The sequence below is a fragment of the Notolepis coatsorum genome, assembly GCF_963971535.1.
Source record: "Notolepis coatsorum genome assembly, chromosome: 12".
Taxonomy (NCBI): Eukaryota; Metazoa; Chordata; class Actinopteri; order Aulopiformes; family Paralepididae; genus Notolepis; species Notolepis coatsorum.
The window spans coordinates 82,029,395-82,051,423 of record NC_140176.1 but is presented as its reverse complement, the minus strand read 5'-3'; the positions used below and the strand labels follow the sequence as shown (position 1 = coordinate 82,051,423).

The 22,029-nt window shown below is 45.3% G+C and overlaps 1 protein-coding gene across 4 annotated transcripts in view; it reads right to left on the bottom strand.

Moving 5' to 3' along the window:
* Positions 1–22,029, bottom strand: part of ncoa2 (nuclear receptor coactivator 2) — a 236,939-nt gene that overhangs the window by 4,106 nt on the left and 210,804 nt on the right. For 2 of the 4 annotated variants that reach the window (XM_084326053.1, XM_084326054.1), the window contains exons 16-21: positions 20,635–20,809; positions 19,782–20,060; positions 18,290–18,367; positions 15,411–15,909; positions 7,651–7,819; positions 4,930–5,128 (exon numbers count right to left, since the gene is read on the bottom strand). In XM_084326053.1, the coding sequence (XP_084182179.1) occupies positions 4,930–5,128; positions 7,651–7,819; positions 15,411–15,909; positions 18,290–18,367; positions 19,782–20,060; positions 20,635–20,809 (1,399 nt within the window). The remainder of the gene's footprint in view (positions 1–4,929; positions 5,129–7,650; positions 7,820–15,410; positions 15,910–18,289; positions 18,368–19,781; positions 20,061–20,634; positions 20,810–22,029) is intronic. The other 2 variants (XM_084326055.1, XM_084326056.1) reach the window with 1 other exon arrangement.

Here is a 22,029-nt window from a genome sequence, read left to right as displayed (position 1 = left end):
TTACATAACAGGGCTCGAAATTAACATTTTTACTTGGTAGCACTGGTGCTCCCAACTTCAAAAAGTTGGGAGCACCAGCTAAAATTTAGGAGCACCCACCAAAATGTAAGGAGCACCAACAATATATACCGGTATGTAATATATATTTTTTATTGATAAAAAAAACTACAATATAACAGTAATGCAGTAAAACAGTGAAAGTAGCCTTAAACTATAGTATAGTGTAGACCTAGTTAGGGGTGGGAATCACCAGTTTCATCACGATACGATACAATATCGATTCTTTGGACAACGATGCGATATTTGCCGATATCACAAAGTCTGCCACGATACGATACGATTCGATTCAGGTGCGATCGATATGAGATGATATTATATGACCATTTAACACAATCAGTAACATTTAGATCAACAAAAAAAAGGCAACGGAAATATCATTTGACATTTTTATTTTTGAGCTCTTCCAGACATTTAAATGAAAAACAATCTATTGCTTTTTAATACAAATAGACCTCCTGTTCACTGTAAAGTGCCACATTTTTGATATATTGAGCTTTAAACTTTAAGTAATTTTTTTTGGAACTCACAACTCACAACACGCAACCTAAAACCCCTCCCTCTCCCAAACCGTTCCTGCAATTGTTTTATGATGATCATGAATACATTTATTATGTATTGTATTTTTTATGTTTAAATATCAACATTATCTGTCCATCCTCAGTACATTTACTATAAATATACTATACTTCATCTGGTCTTTCCAAACGCACAGAGAATCTTCCCCTCTGCTGTTCTCTCGCTCTGATCAGGATTAGCTTGTTAGCTTACACTAACGTAACGTTAATTGCGATCTTTAACGCGACGTGGGCATAAAGGAACGGCGAGGATTGCAAAGCATGTTAGATGCATTTGACCCGTTGCGGAATAAAACAGCAGGGACTTGTTTTGGGTCGCAAAATAGGCACACTAGCCTTGCTCTGTTGCAATGTCCGCGTTCCAGACGCTACTGCTGTGCTGTGAGCCGCGCCGATACGACTCTCCACAGGATTTTCAAAATAAGAGCATCGCAATATGGTCGCACCAGAACAATTATTTGCACTCGCACGAATGCTCCCAATTATATTTTGATGTCGCACAGATACAATTTCGGTCGCATATGCGACCAATTCGGCAATTTCGAGCCCTGCATAAACAATACAACTTCCAATATGTCGGTTTTGGCTTCTACACAGGTTGAGGATCCTACCTGCCTCCATGAAATACATACGGTAGCCTGAGTGACGAAGACACATCGTCCCAGTTTCATCCTTTTAGAGCGAGAGTCACCACTTTTAACATGGGATTCTCTCACAATGAGCCTCGAGTGCAGCTTGGATATTAGCTACAGATCAACACAACAGTGTTCTCGTCAACTTTGGTCTCGACAAAATCAAAGTAATGGAGTAACAAGTTGTTTTTTGAGGGGGTAACTTAATATTATTGCTGAAATTGAGGTGGTAATTTGTTACACTACTTGTTTACTGGGGGGAAAAAGTTATATTATTATTGTAACGCGTTACCACCACCCAACACTGCCGGACATGAGTGTGTATGGATGTGTGTGTGTGTGTGTACAATTTTGTATATTGGTGTGTGTAGTCCTGTTGAGGCATGATTGAGTCTTGTAAAACACATGATTATCTTCAAGCCCACAGTCCAGACCGACCCTGCTTTGAAAATATCATACAGTACATAGAAGCTAATAGGTCTGGCTCTAAAGTGCCCGTTGCCAATTACATCATTGTCCTCTAGGTTCAAGTGAAGTACCAGACCTCTGACTAGAAGAGATACGCGAGCTAAAGACAGTAAATTATTCACTAGTTCAATAACTGTACCCAGACACTTAGGGCCTTACAATAAGACATACACTGACATATGCCACTTGGAATGGGAGAGAGGTATAGGAATGCATTAAGCCGATCTGGGTTCTCATGCATGGCTGTTTATTGCCTCAAAACCTATGGGTTCCATTTTGTTGACTCGGAAAGTACCTCTAACTTGAATTCTAGCGTGGCCCCTTGGAGGAATAATGATTTAAAACTCTAGCATGGCCCCTGGAGGAATGATGATTTAAAACTCTAGCATGGCCCCTTGGAGGAATAATGATTTAAAACTCTAGCATGGCCCCTGGAGGAATGATGATTTAAAACTCTAGCATGGCCCCTTGGAGGAATAATGATTTAAAACTCTAGCATGGCCCCTGGAGGAATGATGATTTAAAACTCTAGCATGGCCCCTGGAGGAATGATGATTTATAACTCTAGCATGGCCCCTGGAGGAATGATGATTTATAACTCTAGCATGGCCCCTGGAGGAATGATGATTTAAAACTCTAGCATGGCCCCTGGAGGAATGATGATTTAAAACTCTAGCATGGCCCCTGGAGGAGTGATGATTTAAAACTCTAGCATGGCCCCTGGAGGAATGATGATTTAAAACTCTAGCATGGCCCCTGGAGGAATGATGATTTAAAACTCTAGCATGGCCCCTGGAGGAATGATGATTTAAAACTCTAGCATGGCCCCTGGAGGAATGATGATTTAAAACTCTAGCATGGCCCCTGGAGGAGTGATGATTTAAAACTCTAGCATGGCCCCTGGAGGAATGATGATTTAAAACTCTAGCATGGCCCCTGGAGGAATGATGATTTAAAACTCTAGCATGGCCCCTGGAGGAATGATGATTTAAAACTCTAGCATGGCCCCTGAAGGAATGATGCCATATTTTCAGAAATGTTTTTGCCTAAAAATACATACCCAAGTAAATGGAAGATTGCTCCACTTCTACAAGGTCCATTTGCATGTTCTTGGTATCTAGGGACATCTATGGACCTCAGGGAATGTTCCCAGTGTCAGACATATTGTGTCCATTACTATGCTTGAGTAAATTGTAATGAACCAAAGGAGAATATAATATTTTTTGTATATTATAAATGATTACTTTTAATCTTTGATGGTAAATAACACCGTATGAATAACACACAAATTGCCACTGAGGTCATTCAGCACCTTCTTTTTTTTTATCCACTTTTTCTCCTCTTTTTTCTATTTTTTCTCCCATCTCAATTACCCGCTGTGCCAATTCTCCCCTCCCCTGTCTTGAACGTTGCTCGCATATGTCCCCCACTGGCCGGTTGTAGGGAGGATAGAAGCCTTGCATCACGTGTGCCCTCCGATACACGAGGAGGCAGCCTGTCACATCTTTTCACCTGCCAGCGCGGACTCCTATTGGCAAGGTGTAACGTGTGGGAGGCTCACACTACCCCTGCCATTTCATGTCTCTGCTGTGCAGGCGTCGCCAACCGCCCTGTAGGAGTCGCTGTCCACAACGTCCAGATTAGCACCCATCGACTTCCACCCGCTAACTGTCAATTGAGTTAGTATGACGACTGGCCCAAGCCGGAGGCAACGCTGACAGCCGGAGTCGAACCCGGTGTCTCTTGCATTGGTGACGAGCGCAATGTCTGCTGCGCCACCAAGCTGCCCCCATTCAGCACCTTCTTGAGATCAAGTGTACAAAAAATCTAAGCTCATTAATAAAGGGCAGATGATTTACAGGTTTTTTTTGTAGATACAGTACTGAATTTTGCCATCGGGACACATGCTATTTTAAATATGAATATAGAATATCAGGCCTATAAATTACCTTATTATGGCCAAGTCATACATCTATGGATCGGGCCAATTCTCCTCTTTCCAATGGTAGAGTTAAATCTGGATTTAGTACCAACAGTCTCACCTGGTTCATCTCTGTCTCACCTGGTTCATCTGTCTCACCTGGTTCATCTCTGTCTCACCTGGTTCATCTGTCTCACCTGGTTCATCTGTCTCACCTGGTTCATCTCTCTGTCTCACCTGGTTCATCTCTCTGTCTCACCTGGTTCATCTCTCTCTGTCTCACCTGGTTCATCTCTCTGTCTCACCTGGTTCATCTGTCTCACCTGGTTCATCTCTCTCCGTCTCACCTGGTTCATCTCTGTCTCACCTGGTTCATCTCTCTCTGTCTCACCTGGTTCATCTCTCTGTCTCACCTGGTTCATCTCTCTGTCTCACCTGGTTCATCTCTCTCTGTCTCACCTGGTTCATCTCTCTGTCTCACCTGGTTCATCTCTCTGTCTCACCTGGTTCATCTCTCTCTGTCTCACCTGGTTCATCTCTCTCTGTCTCACCTGGTTCATCTCTCTGTCTCACCTGGTTCATCTCTCTGTCTCACATGGTTCATCTCTCTGTCTCACCTGGTTCATCTCTCTCTGTCTCACCTGGTTCATCTCTCTGTCTCACCTGGTTCATCTCTCTGTCTCACCTGGTTCATCTCTCTGTCTCACCTGGTTCATCTCTCTCTGTCTCACCTGGTTCATCTCTCTCTGTCTCACCTGGTTCATCTCTCTCTGTCTCACCTGGTTCATCTCTCTGTCTCACCTGGTTCATCTCTCTCTGTCTCACCTGGTTCATCTATCTGTCTCACCTGGTTCATCTCTCTCTGTCTCACCTGGTTCATCTCTCTCTGTCTCACCTGGTTCATCTCTCTGTCTCACCTGGTTCATCTCTCTGTCTCACCTGGTTCATCTCTGTCTCACCTGGTTCATCTCTCTCTGTCTCACCTGGTTCATCTCTCTCTGTCTCACCTGGTTCATCTCTCTCTGTCTCACCTGGTTCATCTCTTCCTGGTACTCTCTCATCTGCTGCTGGAGCAGCACTTCCTGAAACCGAGATTTTGGAACATGTATGGTGAAAACCTTTCCAGGTTGATGCCTCGCTGTAGCTCTTTATACTTGGCCTAGCTGCAAAACCTTTCCAGGTTGATGCCTCGCTGTAGCTCTTTATACTTGGCCTAGCTGCTACCCGTGTTCTTCTCATGTACGTTTCGGCCTGGTTAGGCCTGGTAACCAACCTGTTCTTGTCCCATGGAGGGCATGCCAGGTGAGGGTCCTGAGGCCATGGAGGTGACGCTCATCTGGCCGGCCATCTGGCCCATGCTGTTGGTTGCCATGGAGACGTTGTTGAGGTTCATGCCGTTGCCGTTGTACATGTTGGCATTATTCTGCTGGGCAAACTGGGGCGATGCCTGCTGCTGCTGCTGGGAGAACATACTGGGAGGAGAGAAAGAGAGGAGGGAGGGATCAGATTAAATAGTTCACTCTGGAGACGGTTATCTCATTAACTCATTGACTGAAAAAAGAAAATTATGATATTAAACAGTCCCCCGGACCTTGTGTATGCATTTGGAAACACTGTGATAACGATCGAATCCCGATAGGTGGCAGTGTCGCCTACCTTTTGAGTACATCTGGGCTAGTTTCCTGTGGGGGGTTTTGCACTCTGGCAGCAAACTGACTCGGCAATGGCGATCGTGTGTAGCGAACTATTGGGAGATTATTATGAAGAGGAAAAAAGGGTGATGATCCATCCATAAGGTGCGTTTTCACCAGACTACGTTGGACTCAGCATTTCTGGTAAATCATAAAAAGACTAAAGTCAAACCGGCAGAGGATGTAACGTTATCTGTTCACCGCACTCCAGAGCCAGAATATTTCACTGAACTGTTCAGCGATAACGACACAGACCGAGAGATTACCGAGTCAGACCCAGATGAGCCGGAATGGATGTCAAGTCGAGAAGCAGGTAAGAATACCCATTGTGGTTTTGTAAATAGAACAATCTATGTATCAATATGAGGCATTGGCCCTTGACCTGGAAATGTATTAGTGTCGAGCAACACGCACAAACTGCGCATGCTGCGCACAAAATACGCTATATCTCTCTTCCTAGAAAATGAGCTTTAGCCTGGGATTGCACAGGAACGGACATATGTAGAAATACACGGTTTGTACCCTGTTGGAGTATAAATATTGCCTTTCAAATAAGCCATAGTATGTCTCCATAGCTATAATATAGAATGTACGATGGCTCTACAAACATTTTACAAGACTAAATATCCGGCGAGCGTCATTTGACGGGCCACACAATCAGACTGTAAACGGTCCCAAACTGACCAGTCACCACTGATGGCGGAAATTATTGACTACCGTTGTAGCCAAGGAGCGTCTGCTCCGAAAGCAATCCCAGACGGGCGGGTGAGAGTGGGGGAAGGTGACGAAGAAATCCTTTGTCCCGACTTGCGCGTCTGAATGAATTGAAGTGGACGGCCATTTTGGATAATCACGCTGAATTATTGCGGTACACACATTACAAAAAACATTCTAAAAAACACATTTTCCGTGGGATTTTTATAAACTTTGGACTTTGGTTTGGATAAGACTTCAGGCTATGGAACAGTTATGTTTTCCAGCTCCTACAGTACCTCTCAGCTGGAACCCAAAAACAGGCATCTGGCAACAAGTCAACACAAAAGTAAGGAGCAAATATTGTATTTCAGTGTGTTCAAACCTCTCTATTACATTAGCACTCAAAGTGATTTTTCTTTTGCTATAAGTATAAAGCATAATAAATGGCAAATTACTTTGGGTATGCAATAGTCAGGCGTTTTGTGCAAAAGTGGTAAGCAAAAGTGGTTAAACAATGTGTTTTGGCCAGACACTGGCCATGGCAGTTGACTGTGCCATAACAATTCACCAATTACATTCTACTTGTTTGCAGATTTCAAAATCAGAACTAAATTCTAACAAAAATAAAACAATCATTTGGAAAATAGAATGTTCTCCCACATTTAGGATCCACTTTTTCTCCTTATTTTTCTATTTTTCTCCCATCCCAATTTCGCCTCGCCAATTCTCCCTTCAATTCTCCCCTCCCCTGTCTCGAACGTTGCTAGACTATGCCTCCCACTGGTCGGCTGCAGTGAGGACCAAGCCTTGCATCACGTGTACCCCCCGGTACACGAGGAGGCAGCTGTCGCATCTTTTCACCTGCACAGCGCGATCTCTCAGTGGCGAGGAGTAACGCGTGGGAGGCTCATGCTGCCCCCGATGCTTCCTGATTCTGCTGTACAGGAGCACCAACCGACCTGTAGGAGTCGCTGTCCACAACGTCCAATCCCCACCCACCAGCTTTCCCACCCCTAACACTGCCAATTGTGTTAGTATGAACACAAGCTGGTAGCAACGCCTCCTTGCCCACTGCGCCACTTAGCCGCCCTTAGGAAACACCATTTTTAGGTGTTTCCTAGTAAATATAAAGCACAGCAAGAAACTCTTGGTTCACAGCCTTAAGTCTCAACACCAGTGTTGCTAGATGGGAAATGTTCAATTATTGTCCCAGAGGCTTAAAATAATAATTTAATAAATCGTAACCAAGAGAACAAATAGGCATATACAGGGCAAAATTATTGCACAGAGGATACAGTTGGAAGTAGAGAAGGTAACCACTGCGCTCAGACAGGTGCGTAGTCCAAAAATAGTAAGTCACAAGTAGAAAAAAGGGTATGGAACGCACTCAAGGAATATTGTTTTATTTTAATATGCACAAAACAGTTTGTGCGTATTCAAATTTAATTATATTCCTTGAGTGAGGTCCATACCCTTTTTTCTACAGAGGATACAGTTATCATACAAATATGATAATTATCGTACATCTGGAAACCCTGCTTAAAGGACATTTCTATTCCCATTTCTGTTATTTTTCTCTTTAAAGAAAATCAGTCCAATGCTCTCACCTGTTCCCTCCCTGTGGCCAGCCGTTCATGTCTGGGGAGCCCTGGAAGGCTGCGTTACCTTGGCCCTGCGGCATCATGGGAGACTGGGCGTGGCTCATGCGGGGGGAGAGCAGCGGGCTCTGGGGCGCGCCGGGACCGCCGAAACCTCCGTCTGGCTGCTGACTCATACCTGTGTGTTGGGAGGAGAGATGAGTCAACCAGATGGCACTGGACTCTACAGTAAGGTCTAGGGATGCATCTAAAGACCACCATATTGGTGGGCAAAACCGAGCAGATGGTGAATATATTTGTTGGCCGATGTTTTTATATATATATTTTTTTATTGATCAGGATTGGTCCAATGAGCAAAACCGAGCAGATTGGTGAATATTGGCCGATGATGGTGCCGTTTTAAATAGTATTTATCGGTCTGATGAACAGTACTGGACAGATTGTGAACAACAGTTGATTATATCTCTGTCTAACTCAGTGGTTCTCAAACCTTTTCTGTCAGGCCCCTTTGGCCGACCAAATTTTGCCCCAACAAATTAGTCATGAAATGGGCCAAGTTTAAATTGATTGAAATAACATAAATATCATGAGCTTTCAAATTGTGCAACCACTTAACAATAACATTCTACATCAGTAACAATAACCAAAAACAGAGGGGGGGGGGAGTAGTAAGTGTGCAGAACAATAACATACATAACAATACAGTTCAATAGAGAGAAAAATAGAGAAATCTCGCCAAGAGCGAGATAAGCTTTGTCCATTTTCTTGACTTGGTTTTTGGTTTATTGACGTTACCGTCACACTTGTTTGTTTCTGAAGCATCGCTTGTCTTCCTTTTCGTCTGTCAAATATTTCTCCATTCTGTTCACCTACCGACACATATCCTCTCCTATCGGCTGCCCCGTTACCAACATGGTCTGCCATACATTTTCAAACGCCTAGAGAAAGCTTGTCTTGGTTACTACTAACCATCGTTAGTTATGCATGTCAATTTGAGCGTATTTATCTATCCACGCTGCGTCTCCATCTATCCGACTCGGGAACGCACACTTATAGCGTCTTGCTAGGTTCATTGTGGAAAACCCCAGGCTGGCAGATTTGGGCGGGAAATAGAATCGATAAATATCCGTTATTTGCCATAACAGAACGTTTATTCTCGGTTATTAATCAATATTTATTTTCCTGAAATGTATTATGTGCAGGTAAACGACTAACTCCAGCTCACTGTCTCCATACTTTTGATAGTGTATACATTTAATTTCAGTTATAATTCACAATAATATGTACAACATACCCAGATAAACCAGTCAAACTATATGACAGCTGATTGGTTGCGGATGATTCATTGAGAGACTATAAACATGATTGATTGACTGACCGTTAACAGTCAGGATGCGCGTTAGTTTGGTTTAAAAAAGGTACTATGGACCCTTTTCCCAGACGTGTCATAGCAGGGTAAACTCAGCTGCAGGTTAAATAAATAATAATGGGCTTGATTTAGGTGTACCAGCGAGCCAGCACTGATGATAGTCAATAGTATTGTAAATGCTGGCACACATAAATAAAGTGTTCATCCTGCTATGACACGTGTGTGAAAAGGGTCCACTGGCACTTTGGCAGGCAGCACATGTTAGTCATCGACATGCATAGTGCACAGGCAAGGGAGTAGGGAACAAGGGAACGAGGAGGTGATAAGAGAGGAGGGAAGCAGAGTGTGAAATCAACAGTGCCAGCGTGGGATTAGGTGTGCGGGATCCAGCTCAGCGGGACAGGGGTTATCACTTATCATACCGGATTATCAGATTATCCCCTGATCAAACACACACCACCGCACTGTCAAGATGTGGTCCTCGTTAGCGCTCAGTCTGGTCACACAGGGGTCTTGTAACTGCACTCATGAAGAGTGGCTACACTTTCAGTTACAGCAGAGTGAAAGTGTCAAAACCCCTAACGCATCCAGGACATGGTAGAATGGGGGGAATCCTATGGTGGGCTCTTGGCGCCCTCTAGTGGAGATCTCTTTTACAGTCAAAAGACACCATTTTGAGCATTGCAATGGGGGGTGGGGGATTTGATCACCAGTGTGTGTTCCAGTCAAAATCTTTATTTGACATTGTGTCAACGGGGTGGCGTACACTACAAACTATAAACAACATTGTTTTTAACATGTTTTAGAACACACTGGAAGCGATATTCTCACCAATACCAGTGTCTCTACATATCATTAGTGCTCAGAAACCAGCCAGACAACACGGCCCTCCTGCGGTGCCATGTGGTTCTACCACAGATGGACTAGATATCTCATATCACTATATTTAATACAGTCACCAATTTATTCTTAATCCAGAATTACTTATTCCAAAATGTAATTATTAAGTATTATGTTTTGGTAATACTTAAAAAGGAAAAATACAATTATAATCGAGTAGTCAATTGGAAAATGGGAATATGATTGTAAATCACAGATGATAACAGTTATTGGTTAAGTTACTGATTAATTATGTTATAATCTATCATAATTAATCATTAATCACCATAAATAATTAATCCAAGTGTAGAATGAGCTATATGACCTGGACCACTTTATCTCAAACAGCACCATCTTTTCTTGATCCTCCAATCACAACTGTTGCTTACAGTTCTATCTGTACCATGCACCAGCACGGACAGTGAGCGTCTGTTCAGATACCTATCTGCCCCACGCACCAGCACGGACAGTGAGCGTCTGTTCAGATACCTATCTGCCCCACGCACCAGCACGGACAGTGAGCGTCTGTTCAGATACCTATCTGCCCCACGCACAGGGCACGGACAGTGAGCGTCTGTTCAGATACCTATCTGCCCCACGCACAGGGCACGGACAGTGAGCGTCTGTTCAGATACCTATCTGCCCCACGCACAGGGCACGAAATTAACTTTTTGACTCACCAGCATTACGTTGAAGAATACACACTTAAAGAGGCCAGAGTTAAATTTGTACTCACTCTCTCTCTCTCTCTCTCTCTCTCTCTCTCTGAAGTCTAAACTTCACAACACACAATCTAAAACCCCTCCCTACCTCCCAAACCGTTCCTACAACAATTTTTTTATGTTGCATGATCATGTACATTTATTTTGTATTATTTTTTTTAACATTTAAATATCAACATTATCTGGCAATCCTCAGTAAATACTATCAAACTCATGTCATCTGGTCTTTTCCGCACGCACACGTACACACACAGAAAGGGCTCCTTAATTGAACAAGTAGAGAGAGGGATGGAGAGAGAGCCCCACTCGCCCTTTATTTTTTTTTTATTATTGATCTTTTCCCCCCTCCATTTTTCCTCAGATTTTCTCCCATCCCAATGTTAGTCGTATGCCAATTCCCAATCCCTTCCTGGTCGCTGCGCACTTACCCCCCACAGTCAGATCATCTGGGAGAGTGGAGGCTATCACGTACTTCCTCCGACACACGTCCAGCCAATCAACCGCTTCTTTTCACCTGGCAGCGCGGATCCTCCCTGAGAGGGCGTAGCGTGTGGAAGGATCACACTATCCCACTCAGGTCCTATCCGCGCTTAGCAGGCGCCCCGACCGAACTGTAGGAGTTGCTGTTTACAACGACCCGGACCCACCCCGCCAGCTTCTCCCACCCTCTAATACAGCCAATTGTATTAGTGTGAACGGCCAGCCAAGCTGGTGACAACCCCGGAGCTGTGAGCTGGATTCGAACAGGCGAATCCAGCTCACAGCTTCGGGGTTGGTGACGCCCACTCCCCCTTTCTAACCTCAGCTCAGCTGTTTTCTGTCTGAGCAGGATTGGCTAGTTTAGCTTAGCTAGTGGCTAACGTTATTTCCCCCCGACGGAAATGAATGACTAGGATGCCAAGCTTGTTAGAAGCATTGGAATTTACACTGCACATAGAAACAGCATGGGGAAAAAAGCTGGGACTGATTTAGTTCGCAAAATGCAACCAAAGCACTCTGGAGCTATGCTATGTCTTCACACACGGACATTTGTCACGTTTCACAAGCTGTTGTTGGGCATATACGTAGCTACCTTGGGCTACTTCTGATTGGTGAGCAATGAGAGCACAGCACTTCTGTGGTAAGCATGACTGGCACGAAATAAAAAAAAACTTGAATCAAACTTGCTGTATAACGTATCCCAAATCGCAGGCTTTGCGATTAGCTAAAAGGCGACTGTCGTAAGACCAAAACACACCACAGTTTTAATTATTTTCATTTTGTTACCCGCCACGTGGCGGACAGACCTCTCAGTGTCACTCGCCAAATCTAAAAGATGCCTGCCATTGGCGGGTGGCGGGCTCTAATTTAGTGCCCTGCCCACTAGGGATGGGTACCGAATTCGGTACTTTTAAAGGTACTTACCGAAACACGTCGGTACTACCGAGTATCGATTCACGTGAGATACCGTTTCTTTTCAAGTCAACGTTCACACGCACAATATACGCTTACCTAGGATTTGACTTGATTCAACAACAAAGCAGTCGGGGCAATGGCAAGCCGAAAACGGTCGAAAGTGTGGTTATTTGATGTTTGGATTATTTTTTTCACAACTGAGGTAGGTAGATTACATTTTTAGAGACTAAAGTACCGAAAAAAGGTACCGTTGGCGTTTGGTACCGATACCGGCTGTTCAGTGCTGCGTCTCATGTTATAGATGAGAAGAGGAATGGACTGAGCTGCGACAAAGCCGAGATGCTTCTCTTTATAAAGAAAAACATGACGCTTTTTCTTAAGAAGTAGGCTAAGACGACGTGCGAAGCCGCTCTAAAATCTCTGCACTTTAACGTTCCTATTACGATGTGTTGTATTTATTTCTCAGTTCTTGAATACATGTGTATTCTACAACCTTTTTTTTCTTTGTTGTAATGTTAAATACATAGGCTATATATCAGTGCTGTGCTTGATAAGTGATGCACTATTGTTCTGAAATCCCACACTCGGGTTCAAAATGACCATGCTGTGGCGAAGCCACTTTAAAACGTTGTATGCACTTAAAAACGTTCAACGTAGCGCAGTCCGAACACTAGAAATGCGCCTCTGAAGGTCTGAGCACCATGGAGAGCAGCATAGTGCACATACAGGCTATTAGCGCTCGAGGAGTTTATTATATTACTGGACTGTGCAGCTTCAAGTAGAGCCTTAAGTTCTGACCAAGGGCATATTTATAAAATCATTGAATTTCACTCTTCACAAGCTCTAGGCTGCATCTATTTCTCTGGTCCCTCCATGCACCGGTCATGAGGGAGAACAACCTCTCGACAAACCGCTTGCGCGACAACATAAACAGCTTGCGCTGGTTAGACTAGGCTATGTAACATACAGTACTTGCAGTGCATTAGTGCATGGTTGGGGATTAATGAGGACAAAAACAATAATGATGAAAAACGGGACGTTTGGTCACCCTAAGCGTAGGCATAAAAATCCTTTGTTGCAATGTTAATGCAGTTAATATGTAGCCATTTATCTGAGATGTTCTGAGAGAAATTATACAATGTAGCCGTATTGCTTCACAATTGACTGCAAAATGATGCATGTTAGCGCTACAAAATAAAACAATGTGCTGTATATTTCTCCGATTTGACAATAAAAACGTATTATTGAAGACTGCCTGCAATATTTTTACGTTGTTGCAAAGTTATGGCAGTTATTAATCTGTACCATCACTTCAATTGAATTCTGGTTCCTGCCAGGCTGCCGTGTTGATGACGTCATATTGAAATACTGCGCTCTGGCACTAAACCACTGCTACGATCCACCAATATGCCGATAAGTAGGATACTGTACGACATGTTATGAGCGAAAGACACTCCAATCGCCCGTTTGAGATTAGCTATACTGTGCTCCTTGCGCTTGCTAAATCCGTTACATACTGTAAAGCAAGGCATGGTATTGAGCAAGCGTTCAGCGCTGTGTTTGTTACCGAATAGAATGTTCAGCACTAGGCCTGTTATGTTGTTGAGCGCTGAATCTCGTGTTACTAAATATTCATGTTATGGAATACCATAAACATGTTTCTTGATGTTTCCTTTTTTTAAGAACAAGTAAAGAGGCCTATGTTCATATCAGGGAGCACAATTTGTAACACAAAAAGAGAGACGTGTAGCCTATTTATTTATTCATTTTATTATTATTATTATTTTATTTGTTGTGCCATGCCTAAAATAATAGCCAAGCATAGGGCTACATTTCTTTTTGTTATATGAAAGAATGTTACAATAAAAGCTTTTCTATACATCTGTCTGATTGAATTGGTGCTCATTGAAAAGTATAATGAAGGGCAGAATACATTTTCTTTTGCCAGTGCACAAATAGGACCATAAATAACAAAATATCTGTATCGGCCAATTGTGAACAATCGGTATCGGTAACGGTCCAGAATTTTCACATCGGTGCATCCCTACAAACCAGGGTAGGCAATTACCCTTCTGTATGGGGGGCATTTCAGCCCATGTCAACAGATTTGGGGGGAGGGTCTTTAAATATTAACACGTCAACATTATGAGACAACAGCTAGGCTAGCTGATCCTTATCCTCTTCCATGCATTAGTGCTAAGCTAGGCTAGCTAGCAGCCGGCTAGCTTTCTACTGAAGGCACAGAAAGGAAATTGGTATCCATCTTCTTCTCCGACTCTGGAGAAGACGGTAAGCACATTATCCCATAATGTCGGTGTGTTCCTTTAAGGATTTATGGGGCAGTTGAAATAAAACCCCAAGTTTCAGTAACAGACATGCGCACATTAAAGCCCCACATCAACAACAATGTCTTTTGATGTAAATGTGGTTTAGCTGTATGTACGTCCGACGTACAGTATGTGATTCAAGAGTTTGACTGGTAGGTGGGAACTGTCTGTCGGTCTGTTTTATTCTACAATCTGTAATATAAATATAAGGTGTGTGGGTGGGCGGGAGAGCAAGGTCAGAGGGGTGTGTGGGTGGGCGGGAGAGTCAGAGGGGTGGGTGGGTGGGCGGGAGAGCAAGGTCAGAGGGGTGGGTGGGTGGGCGGGAGAGCAAGGTCAGAGGGGTGGGTGGGTGGGCGGGAGAGCAAGGTCAGAGGGGTGGGTGGGTGGGCGGGAGAGCACGGTCAGAGGGGTGTGTGGGTGGGCGGGAGAGCACGGTCAGAGGGGTGTGTGGGTGGGCGGGAGAGTCAGAGGGGTGGGTGGGTGGGCGTGAGAGTCAGAGGGGTGGGTGGGTGGGCGGGAGAGCAAGGTCAGAGGGGTGTGTGGGTGGGCGGGAGAGCACGGTCAGAGGGGTGTGTGGGTGGGCGGGAGAGCAAGGTCAGAGGGGTGTGTGGGTGGTGGGGGCTGGGTGCGGCGGGAGAGCAAGGTCAGAGGGGTGTGTGGGTGGTGGGCTGGGTGCGGCGGGAGAGCAAGGTCAGAGGGGTGTGTGTGTGGTGGGCTGGGTGCGGCGGGAGAGCAAGGTCAGAGGGGTGTGTGGGTGGTGGGGGCTGGGTGCGGCGGGAGAGCAAGGTCAGAGGGGTGTGTGGGTGGTGGGCTGGGTGCGGCGGGAGAGCAAGGTCAGAGGGGTGTGTGGGTGGTGGGGGCTGGGTGCGGCGGGAGAGCAAGGTCAGAGGGGTGTGTGGGTGGTGGGCTGGGTGCGGCGGGAGAGCAAGGTCAGAGGGGTGTGTGGGTGGTGGGGGCTGGGTGCGGGGGGAGAGCAAGGTCAGAGGGGTGTGTGGGTGGTGGGGGCTGGGTGCGGGGGGAGAGCAAGGTCAGAGGGGTGTGTGGGTGGTGGGGGCTGGGTGCGGGGGAGAGCAGTACCTGAGTTGGGGAACTGAAAGGCACTGTGCTGCATTTGGGGGCTGAGCACGACGCCGTACTGTCCGCCCATCATGTTTGTGTTCCCCATCATCATCTGAGAGGACGAGGAAGACGAGGAGGAGGAGGAGGAGGAGGAGGTGCCATGCAGGTGGAGCTGGGGGTTGGGGGGGAGAGAGGGCAGGCTGGGGGAGATAGGGGAGGAGAAGGGGCTGGTGGGGGGAGGTGGCGAGGCCAGGCCTGTACTGGTACCGTAGCTGGGCGGGTAGGGGAACTGCTGGGGGTTGGCCTGGGGGATCCGGGGGTTACTCATGCCTCCGGCGGCAGCGGCGGCGGCCATGTTGGGGGGCAGGTTGAGCCCCTGGGCCCTCATCGCCATGCTGCGCTGCTGCTGGACCTGCTGCTGTTGCTGCTGCCGCTGCTGGTCCAGCTGCCTCTGCCTCAGGTGGTTACTCAGCAGCTCGCGCTGCCGCTGGGCCAGCATCTGGGCGTTGATGGTCCCCTGGAGGGGAGGAGAACCAGAGGGGACGTTAAGAATCTCCTTCATAACTTATTTAAATGGTGAATGGCTGCATTTATATAGCAGCTTTTATCCAAAGCGCTTTGCAATTTGTTCCGCACATTTTTACCCATTCACTCACACGTTCACACACCGATGGCGGAGGCGACCATGCAAGGTGCCAACCTGCTCATCGGGAGCAATAGGGGTTAAGTGTCTTGCTCAAGGACACTTCGACACGCTGCCCGGGAGGAGTGGGAATCGAACGGGGAACCTCCGGATTACCAGACGACTCTGCTCTACCTCCTGAGCCACTGTCGCCCCTCTCACTTATGTTATTTACTTGTGACATAAGATAAAATATTCCTTTATTGATCCCCTTGGGGGAAATTCAGGCGCAATAGCAGCACTGGGGAGGGGGGGGGGGGGGTGCCGGTATGGGCAGGGTGCGTGATTTTTTTCCCGTAGCCGCAGTTTGCGAAGACGCTCTCTGATTGGCTAGCCCGTGTACAGCGAAGGCCCTCTCTGATTGGTTTAGCTCCGAAGGGCTCTTCCGCCTTGTACATATATTATATTCTCTGCTTCGAAGTGGTTATGCTTTGGCCCTCTTTCGAAGTGGGTTATGCTTAGAGTTTATCTTTAGAGCAGGGCGATGGACCACCAGCCCTGATTCCTAACTCTAAGCATAACCCACTTCGAAAGAGGGCCAAAGCATAACCACTTCGAAGCAGAGAATATATATGTACAAGGCGGAAGAGCCCTTCGGAGCTAAACCAATCAGAGAGGGTCTTCGCAAACTGCGGTTACGAAAAAAAATCATGCGGGCAGGGTAATAGAAGAAAGATGAAATCTGAACATTTTTAAATCAAATATAAAATATGAGAAAATAAAAACGGTATAAACAAGGGTGCAGATGAGTGTCTGATATACGTTACAATTAGGGTTGGGTACCATTCACATTTGAACCGATACCGGTACCCAAAGGTACCTTTTTTCTGTACTTTAGTCTAAAAGAATTTAATCTACCTACCTGAGTTGTACATGACATTTTAAGGAGAAGACCAGCATAACTTTATTTTCAGAAGTCATAGAACGCCATACTTTACTGAATCATGGTATAAAGTGACAGTGGTTGCATAGAGTCTGGGCCAAACTAAGATCAGTGTGGATATTGGGGTTCATGAAGAACCAGTAAACGCAGAGGATGGTGTCCTAGAGGTTTGATGCAACACATGGATAAAATCAGGCCTTCCGAGTGATAATTGAGTTGCCATAGTAGAGTGTGACACCATCTAATATCCTTCAACCCCAACACTGAATATGTTTTGTGCAACCTGGCAACCCAGAGAGAAAGAAACGCACGCTGGGACAGGTATGGAACACTTGACTATTCATCATGCAAATTGGAGAGTACCATTAAGCTATTGCCCTTATCGGAGGTATTCAGGTGGTAGGCTAGCTATTCATTGCAAACAATGCAGCCATTTCAGCCTGTGCACACCTGTGTGTTGAGTGCCATACAAATGTTTATAGGTTGCTCCCGGCTGTTCCCATTGACTTTTCAATTGCAAATTGATGAGGAGGAGGTGGATATGTGCACTGTATCCCACTGCTATACAAATGCTTATTACATAATGCTCGGGCCATTGGCTCTGGTATATCATCACAGCTTCCTTTTTGCAAGGAACAGTGCTGGCAACCTATGCTACTAAACCTGGAGCTGCTCCATAGACGGTGAATAGAGTAACAACTCTCAGGACACGATGACAGTAACCATAGAGATATGGGTAATTTTCCGATTTAGAACTGTAAGCATGAAATAATAGCTCAAACAAACATTTTACCAGCCCAGAATTACTGACACCAACTCCATGATGACATCGAGTCTCGACACTCTGATTTCCAGCTGTATTTATAGATACCGACTTAACTGTCCCAAGATCATTGGAATAACACACAATGAAAATTATGTTTTAGGGTGGATCTTACCTTTAAAAAAGGAACACGCCAACATACAAATGTGCTTACATTAGAAATGCGCTTACATCTCCAGAGTCAGACAAGAAGATAGATACCAATTTCCTCTCTGTGCGTTCAGTAGAAAGCTAGCCCAGTATAGCACAAATTAATGGAAGCGGATACGGATCAGCTAGGCTAGCTGTTGGCCAAAAGCACCTCTTCCAAAGTTTTAAGCTAGGCTAGTGCTCCTGTAAACTAAGCTAAGCTAGCTTGCAGCCGGATAGCTTTCTTGTCCGACTCTGGAGAATAGGAAACGGCGTGTTTCGCAGAACGTTAGCGTGTTCCTTAAAGCAAATCAAAGACATACGGTCAGCGTCTGACAGAACAGCTTATGGACCTCTGAACAGGCACATCAGTGACCCACCTGGTTAGGAGCACTGGCTCTTAGAGGTAGGTTTATATTTGACACGCCACTCATCTGGTTCATCATTGGCTGACGGTTCTGGCAGGAGGAGAGAGAGAGCAAAGGCAGAGAGAGAGAGAGAGAGATATATAGAGGAGAGACAGAGATAATGAGAAAGAGAGAGAGATAGAGAGAGAGAGAGAGAGAGAGGGGTTAAAACCAACACTGTTCTCTTCTGGTACTGTCCCAAAGTGGCTCTATTCCAGAGTAAACTTTGCCCATGAATATTAAGGTGTTATAACGAAGGGGGTGTGTCTGCTTAGCACTGGCTCAACTAAATGTCCTGCCCTTAGAATCCCTAACCAGTCTCGGCGTTGTGTTCCTCTTTGTGTATTGGACTTGGAGCGAACAGGAATAAGTGGTTTGATTGTGGGAGAGCAGTGCAACTTTACTGCAGCTCTTGTCACCTTGCAGAAGTTGCGTTTTATAATTCAAAATAACTATCCAACTATTTTAACTTGAACCTAGGCAGCAGTTGTTTTTCAATACTGCTCCAGGTTAAGTAAATAATAATTTGCATCTTGTAACACAGCTGTGTGTCCCCAAGCATGTGTGTGTATTAGAGGCTGACACAGGAGTGGATTTTGACTCCCGCTCCCTCCCACTCCCACAGAAATAATCCCATTGCATCCCAATCCCAAGTGAGAGTTAAAAAAAAATCCCACTCCCTCTCCCACAGAAGACTGATCCCATCCCGTCCCAATCCAGAGACAAACTTTTATAGAATCCCACTCCCATCCCCCTTTACTCCCACCCAATCCTGCTCCGTTTTTCTTCCTCAGTATATAATATGCAGTACATGGGTCACACCATGTCTGCCTTAGTTAAATATAAAACCACCAAACATTTACATCAACAGGCTTGAGGTCACACACATGCGCTTTGCGTTGCATGCCAGATGCAGTACTAGACTTCCGCTGTAGTTCATTTAGCTTGTGAAGTTGTGATGCATGCAGTGTTGGGGGACTGAATGAAAACTACAAAAATTGTGAGGGTGATCAATGCAATGTTTAATGGGGAGAAATGTTCAAATATGTGACCAGGCACAGAGAATATGGTCTTGTTAAGCAATCTTACATTTATTTTACTTATCATTTATCATATCTTCAAAATAAGCCATCACTTGTACAAATTGGGCGGATACTTTTCAATCTATGTCTTATTAATAAAGATGATAACACAACAGCCCGTTTGTCTCTACCACAACCACAGCCCGAGCAGGAGACTTATTTTTAACACAGGGCAGCAGCGAGAACCTGTCCGCGGGAGTGGGGCGCGGGCAGAAGTGGCAATTCTTCTAAATAAAATACACGGAAGACTAATGAAAATAAAATACACTTAATTTTAAACAACTTTATTCTTTCGTTGCGGGCCGGTACCAAATGATCCATGAAGAAATGTCATGCTCTAGTAGTGTCTGTGTGTTTGTAAGTCAATGAGTGTGAGTGTCTACCTGCTGTGCCTGTAGTCGGTGCTGGAGCTGCAGACGTAGTGTGTTGGGCTGGTTCGGGACGACCCCAGCGGGCCGGAGGCCTGGCCTCGCCTGCATCCTCAGCATGGGGTAGCCCGGCCGCGGGCCCATCTGCCCGGCCATGGGATGGAAGCCCGGGTCCTGCATGGGAGCTCCGGGGTAGCCCCTCTGGGTCAGGTGTGGGGACCCAAACTGGCTGTACATGGGGGGCTTCTGGTCCAGCATCATGGAGGGGTCCTGGGGAAACTGCTCCTGTTCCACCTGGAGGGGGCGGTAAAGAGAGTACATCAATTAATGAATGAATGAAGGGTTTAAATTCTAGTACTAAATCTACTCAAAGAGCTTTACAATGAAATTACATTGTCATTTACAATAAATAAATAAATTCCAGTGTTGACCATATTCACACGGCTGCCATTTTGCTCTCATGTCATGCTCAGGTTGAGTTCCTTTCCACCCTGTTCCCACTGTGTGAATATGGTCAATGGGTGTTGGGGTCTTATTCAACATGGAAAAAAGCATAAAGAAACAACTTGTCGAACAGAGTGATTCATCGATTGTGAGGTGGCAGCCTTAGGATTTAAAGAAGGGGGTGAGGGGGGCTCTCACCTATCCCGTCAGAGTGGGGCTCTCACCTGTCCTGCCAGAGCGGGGGTGGGGCTCTCACCTGTCCTGCCAGAGCAGGGGTGGGGTGGGGTGGGGCTCTCACCTGTCCTGCCAGAGCAGGGGTGGGGTGGGGTGGGGCTCTCACCTGTCCTGCCAGAGCAGGGGTGGGGTGGGGTGCGGCTCTCACCTGTCCTGCCAGAGCAGGGGTGGGGTGGGGTGCGGCTCTCACCTGTCCTGCCAGAGCGGGGATGCCCAGCGCGCGGTCGATCTCCTCCAGGCCATCAAAGTCCTTCAGGGCCGAGTACAGCTGGGACAGCAGGGCCCCCTCGTCCGACGGGCCCCCTTCACCGGAGCCGGGCCCTGACCCGCACAGCAAGTCCTCCTGGGGTCCCGGGTACGCCGTCCTGCAGGGGTGGAGGGAGGAGTAGAGAGAGGAGGGAAGGATGAGAGGTTAGTTTAGATTCGATTAGGTCCATTATCCCTTACCTTCCCTCATCCCCCCTTCCCCCCCCCCCCTATTTTCCTTGCTCTATTTTTTGTCCTGATTGTGAAGCGACCTTGGGTTCTATGAAAGGCGCTATATAAATTTGATCTATTATTATTATTATTATTATTATTATTATTATTATTATTATTATTATTATTATTATTATTATTATTATTATTTATATAGCAAAGTCAAAACGCTTTACATAAAGTACATACAAAAAATGATAATAAAAGAGCATACACAAAGCATTACAAATAAGAATAAAAGGTAATGGTGCATTTTATTATGATGCCCCGGCCTAGCTCATGGAATTAACTCCAATTTCTATTGCAGAATTTAAGACCTTGATCACTAATCATTGTCGATCACATTGTACAGTACATGTCTACCCTCATCTTGTTGTATTATTGTTGCGATTCTATATGCTGTGATTTATATGCTGTATTTAGGATTGCTTATCCCTGTATGTAAACTTGACATAACTGTAAATGAGTGAAACCTGAGTGCCTTTAGAGTATAAAAGGTTTGAAATTCTAATTGTGTGTGTGTGTATACATTTAGTATATGCTACTCTTTTTTACATGGATTTGACTAATTAGCTTCAACAATCCTGATTCCTGAGCCTATTTTATTCAAAAGGAAGATATTGATTTAAATATGTATATAGCGTATATATAAAAAATACATTTTAATCGTATCTCCTGTGCTGGCACAAGCACGACCATAGCGTGGGGTGGAGAGATAACAGCACACAATACATACAATAACTGGACATAATACTAAAAAGCTATTTACAAGTTTTGGCTGGTAAAAAAAATCTATGTTTCCTGTTTTTCAGCATTTAGCTACAGGCATGGATACATTGTATGTAATGATAAACAATGTCATAGTAACGGGAGGGTGTTATATTATTTCAAGATAATAAAGTAGCTATAATGAGTCTATAGATAAAAAGCAGTAATGGCATGTAGGTCACTCACCCTACTCATGTACAGTAGGCATCCACACTACACAGCATTTAGACATAAATAAACGTCATGGCTCATCTCCTATTCTGTGTATTCAGTAGGTGGTGTCAAAGAGGCAGCTACTCATGTAACCGGAGGATACTAGTAAAACATTTAGAAATATTAA